Source organism: Macrobrachium nipponense, chromosome 5 (genome assembly GCF_015104395.2).
Source record: "Macrobrachium nipponense isolate FS-2020 chromosome 5, ASM1510439v2, whole genome shotgun sequence".
Classification (NCBI taxonomy): Eukaryota; Metazoa; Arthropoda; class Malacostraca; order Decapoda; family Palaemonidae; genus Macrobrachium; species Macrobrachium nipponense.
Window position 1 is genome coordinate 77,122,273 of NC_061107.1, and position 10,278 is coordinate 77,132,550.

At 38.9% G+C, this 10,278-nt stretch overlaps 1 protein-coding gene across 3 annotated transcripts in view; it reads right to left on the reverse strand.

The window, feature by feature from the left end:
• The window catches only part of LOC135215425 (peptidylglycine alpha-hydroxylating monooxygenase-like), a 59,968-nt gene that overhangs the window by 6,525 nt on the left and 43,165 nt on the right, over positions 1 to 10,278 (reverse strand). For 2 of the 3 annotated variants that reach the window (XM_064250061.1, XM_064250062.1), the window contains exons 4-8: positions 5,904 to 6,036; positions 5,422 to 5,470; positions 4,597 to 4,742; positions 3,482 to 3,621; positions 2,744 to 2,793 (exon numbers count right to left, since the gene is read on the reverse strand). In XM_064250061.1, the coding sequence (XP_064106131.1) occupies positions 2,744 to 2,793; positions 3,482 to 3,621; positions 4,597 to 4,742; positions 5,422 to 5,470; positions 5,904 to 6,036 (518 nt within the window). Of the gene's footprint in view, positions 1 to 105; positions 1,348 to 2,743; positions 2,794 to 3,481; positions 3,622 to 4,596; positions 4,743 to 5,421; positions 5,471 to 5,903; positions 6,037 to 10,278 lie in introns of those variants that run through there. The other variant, XM_064250060.1, reaches the window with a different exon arrangement.

The following is a 10,278-nucleotide window of genomic DNA, read 5'->3' on the forward strand; positions in this document are numbered from 1 at the left end:
TGGGCATTTTGTTGTTGAGGACACATTTAAGTGCAGAAAAAAAAACTTAGTGCAGAACACACAAAGTGCTTTTCAGAGGATGCGCAAAACGAAAACAAACGACTGTTGCATTTCAGACTTTTACTTACGAATCAAAGCCACATAGAATAACAAGGAAATAACAGAATAAACAAAAACTAAGTACGCTATCCTAATAGGATGACAGGTCAAGGACAAGTGTATGCATACACACATTCTGTCAAACTGCCTCTTACCATGTAGAAGAGAAATCTAATAACAAGGCCTATGCCCAACCTCCTGAGTTAGAAGCAATTTCAGCAAGAGAAGAAAATCGTCGTATATCTTTCTATCGAAATGCTCTTTGTGACAATCTCTAACTATCGTGCTCTGTTGCTGCTTTGATCAAAACTGTTCTGTGGTTCTTATATTCAGTAACTGAAGTAGACCAATGCAAGAAAGTCGTATATTTGTGAGAAGCTACCCAGCGCCTCTGAAGCAGTCAGCCTATGAGCTAAACTATGCAATAAATTAAAATTTGCGACTTATCTAGAACCAAAAAACACACAGCATATCTGCTCTGGTTACAGTAAATGCGTGCTGTATAACGTCAAAAACTGTCTAAGGAAGTGAAGACATTACGAACATCAGCTTCATTTACACTTCATCAATCGACGTATTCCGGTTTTTTCTAGTTCCCAGTGATGACCGAAAGTTCACTTCACTCACACGACCTGATTTGCTAATGTATCTGACCTCCGTCCACATTTAGACGTGTAAGACTTTACTGCAATTTTTTCAATAGTAAGCGGGTGTGTCCTGGGAGATCATTTCACTGTTAATATGCCCGTTTATTGTCAGCTTTCATCATAATTTTCTAGATTTTTATGGGTCAGTTTTTAACCGAGGACAAAATATTCATCTTTCCTTTCAAAATCCTAAGATCGTTTTCGTTATTTCTCGTCAGTGTTTGAAAATGCTACAAAAATCACTAGACTTTTCGAGTTATGACAAATGAACCGAACGATTCGTCTCGTAAAAAATAAATAAGTAAATAAATAAATTAAATAAAACTTGCAGTCTTGAGTAACCATGGAAGCACGAGAATATAAATACGACAAGGTTAATCTGTTTGAAACTTTCTACATCTGATGTGACTCGATGTCCTGCTCCTTGGCGGAGGCGCCAACTGGGAGGGACGAAGCATCGCTGTCTGGGACGTTGTTCAGACCGTCGCGGTTCCAGTAATAAAAAGGAGGCCCTAGGGAGAAGCAAGACTTCTTGCGGAGAGGTTCCTTTTGCGTCCAGTACATGATGTAAAAGTTGCACATCTCATCTTCGTTGGTGGCACTAAAAAGGACGAGTTGTTGACAATCGGAGTAAGGAATTATTTCATAAACAGAAGAAGAATGGAAGGAGGTTGAAGAGTGAAACTTAGGTAAGAAAATCAAGATAGTCTTCTTCCAGAGCATACATGCGTTGATGCTTCCGTACCCAGAGTAAGTGTTAGTAAACTGAGTCTTCTTATGAACGTTAGCGTTAGTAGAAAGGTGGACAGATAGCATAGGATATGTGCCATTAGTCTGATTAGCTTGACTACCCTAGGCCTAGACAAGCTTTGTACCTAAAGTGCACAACAGTCTTCTGTTTCTTGGAATGACGAGAAATCCCTCAATGTAACTTAAACAGGGTCAGTTACACTATCAATTATTACGAATTTGTTCTCGACTGGTACTTAGCACAGGCCATCAATCATCCAATAACGACGTGTGCTCATTACAGATGAATATTTTCCATCGAGAACACTTGCCCCTATCATGAATAAATCATTCGGTAATTCCTACGTAGAAACTTGAGGAATTTCTGGTTTATGATTTCATATTATTGGGAAAACAGACTCGCTACTTACTGCACTTTTTCATAGAGAACTGTAACGTGCAAGATACTGCTTGCCATTACCTAGTACCCGTATTCCCAGAAAAAAAAAAAAAAAAAAAAAAAAAAACCGTATCTGTTTCTTCAGGTGACCTGAAGCTTTCCTATTAAATTCATGACAGTAGAGCCATAGCCAAAAGTGGAGAACAACAGAGTCAAGAGGCTGAGTTGAGGACGCTTGTATTATCTGCAAAAGCTTGATCATTCTGTCTTATAAAGTTGTGGTAGCTTTGCCAGAAATAGCGAAAACTATCAAGTGGTGTTCCTGACCCATTTATCCTCTCACCTTGAAGCTCTCAGAACATGAAAAGAGTAACTTTGCAAGGAAGTGGCTAGCAAACGTTATGAATAAGACTAGAGTATAGAAATTAAGATAACTCTTTTAGAAATTAAGATAACTCTTTTAGAGCTTGATCAGAATAAAGTCCATGCTCCGCCCCCGCCCCCCTGTAAAAAGTAAAATAAAACACATGCAAAAAGTATTTAAAGCAGATTAAGAGAAAGGATGCAAAAAAGACTGAAATAAAAGCATTATCACTGAAGCTCTGGCAAGGCTGTAGGATGCTACGGGTACGTGCTGCGTTGGTATAGAAATTATTACTAATTTAGTGCCAGCGCGAAGCATCGAAAGACAGTTACAAGAAACTCAAAACAGAATGAAAGATAAATACAAAACATATATCAACATAAAATTATGAAATATTACAACATTAGTAAAATATATAACATAAAAGCAAATAAAGGAAAGTAATCTAAAATATGTTCGATGCATTCAAAGAAGGATCGTAACAAATGAATCTCTCCAACTCACCCAACCCTGGTAATGCGATCCCGATTACTCTGCATCGTGCATCTGGCAGCCTGAAAAACAATTGAAATTTACATACTGTTGTCCAAAGACACAGTTAAAGCAAATCACATATTATATGGAAACTAGGTTTCTGTTAGTTCAGGATGGGTTAGGTTAAGTTTTAATATGACAACGTTCCCTCCCGTAAGAATGGCAAGATATATTCTTTAACTGTAAAGTCTATTACTTTGTTTATATTTTACTAGAGAAAATATATAATATTTTACCATTTTAATAGTATCACATGCAGAGTTTTATTAAAGATGGCTTATATTTACCAGAATAAAAAAAAATCTTGTACATTTTACAAATAATGTATGTATTTCAATGTTATTATTTTTCTAGTTTATCAGTAGTCTACTACTTGAATATTTTCATTATGACACATAAGTGTATTTAAAGTTTGGTTATTTTGTCAGAGTCTTCAACCAAAGTACGTTGGTTATGAATGTTGCATTATCCTAAAATTGAACTTGCCAATATGATAAAAGAGAGAGAGAGAAACATATGAAAATATTATTGTCCAAGCTTTTCAGAAGCGTATGAACAGGCAAAGGAGACAGACGTAAGAACCTGTAACGTTCTCTGTGAATTTTTAATATCATAAGGAATCAGTTTGTCTCATTTAGTCTGAAGACTAAAGATTGTTGAAAAGGATAAGAGAGAGAGAGAGAAACCGCACTGTGGTTTCCTCCTTACCACTGTGTCGCCTTTCGCCAAAGTTAGGTCGTTTGCCACTGGGTAAAACATCTGGGGGAGCTGAGGATCCTTCTTGCCGATGAGTTCCCATTTGTCGCCAAGGCCGTCCTTTGTCACCTTGTAACCCGAGACAACGCGCCCTGAGAATATCAGAAATGTTCAGGATCTAGAAGCATCGGAAACAAACAAACAAAACATCGGAAACGATCAAACTGACCTAAAAGTATATTCTGCGTGCGTCAGAAAAAAATGTGGATCTCTCTCACAAGTCAATCGCTTTCTTTTTTCAAGAACATGAATGTTATATTAAAGACTAAAATTTCTTGATAAAATCAGACATTTAGAATCTAAATATATAAAAAACGATAACAGACAAGTCTTTATTTAATCGTAAAAGGTAGGAACTTATTAAAAACTTATAAGCATCAGACACAAAGATCTTTCCTCTCTTCACAGAAAAACACTTTCCATAATTCATATTAAATGCTCCTGCAAACATCAAGCACATTGAATCTCCACAAATACCAGAAACACCCAACACCTAATGAACAGAATGGGCTAGAGACAATGCTGATATATGATACGTGTAACTTCTTTTTTATTATTTCCACAAAGACTAATGTGTGTGAAATACTTTTACATCCAAAACACTTTGAAGAACTCTTGCGTTGATTTGTTGCATTGAAACTTAGGCATTAGTTTTCATTCGTGTTATTTTGATGCTTAAGACAAATGCAGTTGTTAGCAGCTAGACGAACAATTGATTCACGGTTACTTCATGAGACGCAACTTGCATTGTATGCCTGGCAACGATACACTTTCAGGGACAGTCAGTCATAGGTGAAAGTCCTATTGAATCTGAGACGGCTGTCATCAACTATTCTGGTGTAACTTGTCTGCAATGTCTGATATTGTAATACGAACATTAATATAGTGGTTGTTGTTATGTATCCGTCGAGCAGGATCGCGTTGATAACCGCCCCTCTGTCTACCATTGACCCTCACGTAGTACTATAGTGTATACTGTGATATGCCATCATTTCAAATGCACTCGTTTTAACAGCACTGATTAACAATAAATCCATAGATTCAACAAACTAGAAAGCAAAATTTACCCAAGGCATGGGTGTGTGTTCGGAAGGCAAATGGGTGGATGACTTTGTCTTCTTCGATAGAGCAGGCAGTCTCCATGTACTCGACGCTCTTTGGGTTGATTCGTCCCCCTGTGCCCAGGAGAAGGACTCCTGCAGCTTTGGGTTGTCTGAAAGCAGTATAGGTCTAAGATTAGGATTGGCTCATGGGAATACCATTCTAGGCCTTGTGGTCTGTTTCTGATTCAGTAACTGGCATTAGATATATTGCAATGGTAGTTCTAGAGTCTAGAACACTTGTTATTTTATTTGGTTTCCTCCTAGCTCGAAGAGTAGTTTTTTTATTGTGAATTTTTCCTCACACGAGAAAAATCATTATCATGCATGGAGCAACTATAAATGAAGCATTCACTCTAATCCCCTTACTTCCAAGAAGCGAGTTTGTTGTTCCCTCACAGAAACTGGTCAGGCTCCACACAAACGCAAAGTATGGTCATTAATGAAGGAAACACAATGTAATCTTGGCCATGCTTTGAATAGCAACCTCAAAATATATGGGAAAACGCTATAAAAATCATGTCATTCAAAACTTAACATCTGTCCTCTGACAAATAAAAAAAAAATGTTGTACTGTACAGAGTCTAATAGACGCATTCGCCATCACTCTTTACTTCGTAATTTGAACAACTAATTCTTGACTTGTGTACTTTCTAAAAATATTACCCACTTTCCATGGAATCTACAGTCTCTCCTTGCAAGGTTTCATTAGTTAGCAATAGAGGCAACTGCTACCCAATACACCAACATGGAGGATATTAAAAGAAAAGAGAATAATAATCTATTACTCACGGTGTTTCAGTATAGTAGAGGAAAACTCCAGAATCGTCAGTAGACCCATCTGAAAAACAAAGTGCGCATTAGTAAATCCCACTTAACCGTTTCTAAAAACATGCTCTACTCTTAGTAAAAATATGTTGTTTAATTCAGTGCCTGTGCAAAGATGGAGAGGAATTTTGGCATAAGAAGCCTCTTTTTCTCTTATTGTTATTATAAATACTCGATTCTTTTTTATATAATAATATTTATTTGATAGCTTTTAAAAACTTTTTAAAATTGTTATTGTTCCTCATTTCCAACAGTTAGGCTGTGGCAAATGCCTTATACCATATAGCCACTGACTTACTTTCTGTGCAAGTAAGGTGTATCTGCAATTAATCTAATAAATATAAATAGGTCTGACCTTCATTACCAATTAAGACGTATACTAATCTTAAGAATGAAAACACGGGCAATCAAAAACAAAGAAGACGATCAGTCGTTGGTTAACAAACCTTTGAATTTCTCTACAGATGCATAATGAACTTGGAGAACGAGGTACTTGATAGAACTTTTCCCGCCAACTTTGAAGGCTACGCCCTCTGGCAAGACCAGCTTAGGAGCATCCTTTGCCCAAGCGTAGATCACCTGAGGAAAGATGAAGATGTTAATAAAGGAACGCTTAAGGTAGCAGCTATTATTGTCCTTAAGAAGAAATTCGAGCAGCCATACAATTGAGTAATTTGGCATCATATCTTAGGACGTCTCATCTCACTAAATGTAGCTTCTCGTCTCTAAAGATCGTTTGTAATCAGGTTGCTAACTCTGTGTTTATATCTATGGTGATATTTACACAGACCAATCTAATCTGGCCTTTGCCGTTGTTAGTACAAGTAAAAATACAAATGAATAAAATTGTCACTACCCTAACCCCTGCCCAAGGAACATTTTGATGTCACTAAGCCGACAACAGACTTTGATAAATATTTTGTATTCATTTGCAAAAGCTTCCTAGTGGTAGGGATGCAGGGCAAGGCCGTTATTTCACAGAAAAAATCGACAGTGGTGAGGCACACTATGCTGATAGTGTCATGATGATCATGACACTGTCATCCTACGTCTTTTTTTACAGTGGGTTGAGCACTTTTTTTTTTCTTTAGTACTGTCATTATGTAATATTTGCAGATTTGTTCTTTTTCAGGCTAAGAAAAACCGTAACTTATTAAATGCATGTTTCCAAGGTACAAACCTAAAGGTATTGATCAGGGCACTAGACATATATGACATTGTTTAATAGTGTCGTATATGGTTGGATTGTTAGGCCTACGTTTGAGTCATACTTACCGGTGGCCGTCTGTTTTGGTCTTGCTCGGATCAACTGTTACGATGGTAAAAAGGAAGAGGTGTTTTATGGACCTATTATTTCAGTAATAAACCAGTTTCAGAAAACTCTTAGCATAAATAGGCACCTACAGCTCGTAGATTTTATCTTGTACTCCTGCTCATTAAAGGTAGGTTTACACCCACGCACTTTCGTGTTACGGGCAATTACAGGGTGGGACTGCAAGAAACCGTTACAAAATTGACGCGGTTGGGAGAAAAAATGACCGTTATTGGTCGGCGTGGGGCAGACCTGGGCGGTGGGTTACGGGCACCTCACGGCGTGTTCCTGCAGTGCCTAGCAGAGTGTTATGGTCGTTGTTGCTATGCCAGGCCATGCGCTCTTGTAGCTTTGTTACTCCGTGTAGCAGTGTTGTCGCGGAGTGCGCGCACATCCTCACGAGTCACAATGTGCAAAATTGCACGATTTTTGCACGTGCACCATGCCAGATATGAACCTTGGGTATATAAAGAGGCCTGCCAAGCACATCCTTCAGTCCACGCCCAACCAGCATGCAATATAGACCTCAACAGCCTCTCACCCCAGGAGACCCAGAGATTTTTGGTAGCTGTCCTGTGTCTATGTGCAGTCCAGGTCATCGACGGGTTGAGAAGACGTACTAGGGTGCCACAGCCACCAGCACCGCGCAGAAAGGACGGCAGGGCAGGGCGGATTTGGGCTCGGGAGTGGCTGACACGGCGGCAACTACATGGGGACTACAACCAGCTGCTACAAGAACTGAACAAGGAGGACCACAAAGGACACAAGAACTTTCTACGAATCTACCCTCAATTGTTCGAGGAGATGATCGAAAGGCTGACGCCTCTGTTGAAGAAGAAGGACACAAAGATGCAGCGTGCACAAGAAGTAGGACTCAAGTTGGCGGTCCCTCTCCGCCACCTGGCAAGTGGAAAAGACTATACAAGCCTGCAATACAGCTTCAGAGTCTCCAAGAGTTCCATATGTTGATTTATCCCAGTAGTCTGCCAAGCCCTTATCAACATATACAAACCAGAAGTGATGAAGTGCCCCAAGACACCAGAAGAATAGAATGACGTAGCAAAACGCTTTGCCTCCAAGTGGACCTACTTCAGTTGTTAGGGAGCCCTGGATGGGAAGCACGTCGCGATCAAGAAACCCAAAGTTGGAGGATCTGTATTTCAATTACAAGAAGTTTCACAGCATCATCCTCATGGCCCTCTCCGATGCAAAGTACAAGTTCCTGTTCGTCGATGTCAGTGCAGAAGGAGGTGCTGGGGATGGAGGAACCTGGCAGAAGTGCAACCTGGCCAGGGCCATCGCAAACAATCGAGCAGGACTCCAACAAGACAGAAATCTGCCCAATGATGACGAACCCATCCCCTTCCACATAGTCGCCGACGATGCCTTCGCTCTCAATATGTGGTAAATGAAGCCCTACTCCCACCAATCACAAGATCCCACCGAACAAATAAACAGCTACAGATTATCTCGCGCTCGTCGTGTGGTGGAAAAGGCATGCGGCCTGCTGCAGATGAGATGGCGAGTCTTCGGGATGACAATGCAACAGGATGTACAGGTGTGCAAGAAGATAACTTTGTGCGCATGTGTCATGCACAACCTGGCACTCCAACGCAACCCACTTACTGGCACCGACGTCGACTATGAGGACCTACACCATAACGTCGTAGCAGATACTTGGAGGGAGGAGTCGCTGAACGTCATGGAACGATTCATGGCAAGAAGGGGACAAAACTACACACGTTGAGCGAAGACCGTCAGAGATTACCTGGCCCAGTGCTACTCATCGGATGCAGGCGCAGTGGAATGGCAAGAGCGACTGGTATTTCCTCGAGGACGACCAGCTACTGACGAGTAGAGGACCCAAAGAACTTTGTAATAAAACGTAACCAAACAAATGTAAATAATTGTAAATAAACATCATGACATATTTCTCATTGTTTTATACTCCCATACTTTGATATTGTCCTAATAACAATATTAATACAATAAATAATATTGGTATGATAATTGGTACATATAAAAAATGATGTTGAAAAATAATTAACTGAAAGTCATAATAACATAATTCATAATAATGAGACAAATGAAAAGCAAATGATGGACATAAAAAAAATACTTATATTAAACAAACATGAAAAGCATAGAATATAAGAAAATTAACATGAAAAGCATAGAAAGTAAGAAAATAAACATGAAAAGCATAGAAAGTAAGAAAATAAACATGAAAAGCATAGAATATCACAAAATAAACCTGAAAAGCATAGAATATCAGAAAATAAACATGAAAAGCATAGAATGTAAAATTATGAACATAAAAAGCATAGAATGTAAGAAAATGAACATAAAAAGCATAGAATGTAAGAAACTGAAATTGGGACTTGGTTTTACCATAACATGTTCAACTGCAAATATCATATATTATCAACTGAGGCCAAAATGTCTTTAGTATCTTACTGATTTTTCATTGTTCCCCTGTAAATAACCATCATATCATTTGATGGCCATATTTATTTCATGTTACATTTCATATTATACTTTAAGTTATTTTCCGAGTTGTATTTATTTCATAGATCATATTTCATGTTAAGATTTCCTGTTATGAAATATAACAGGAAATCTTAACATGAAATATGATCTATGAAATAAATTCTTCATGTTATAATTCTTTCTGGCCATGCTCTTTCATTATTCAATTGCATTTTCAGAGTTCTATTCATTTCATATTTCACATATATTTCATTTTATATTTCCTGTTATACTTTTTACTTATTCAATCTCATTTCACCCAATCATATCATTTATATTGTCATGACATATAAATTAAGCATCAATAAGGAAAATGTAAATGCAAGACGCTATTAAACATATTTATTACAAAAAGAAAAATTATTAATTATAAACATTAAAAGAATAATTGAATATGACTAAAATTACTAAAATACAATTTATTCTTAAAAATTTACATGTTTATTTACAACATTTACAAAATCACTCATGTGATTCTGGGTCAATGTCCTCCTTTATCACCTGGGGAAATGGTTAAGTCGTAGGTGGGTGGATCCTCTGCGGCAGAAGGTTTCAGTGTCGAAATACTGGCGCTGGTGGTATACCGCAAGTCTGCCAAGAGACTGTTGACCAACGGCGACATCAAAGAAGTGGAAGGTCGAGGAGAGAAGTTGAGTGGTGTCAAACGTCAACTGGGGAAGAATGGCGGTGTGCCTAACCTTGGCGCCGGAGTTGTGTACCCATGAGATACCTGCTGCTGCGGCTGAGGCTGGTGTTGAAAGTACGGATCATAAAAAACACACAGGTTGGGGTTGAGCCGCAAACCACTGGTGTGGTGATCCGCGAACCACCGGTGTGGTGATGCCCAAACCGGTTGCACTGCAGAAGGTGTCGAAGGTTTCGTCTGCGTCTCCATATCCATTCACAGGGGCGTCCAGTGGAAACAACCGCCACAAGCCATGGCCTCTTTCGTCGTCGCATCCTCTTCCTCGGGCCCCTCC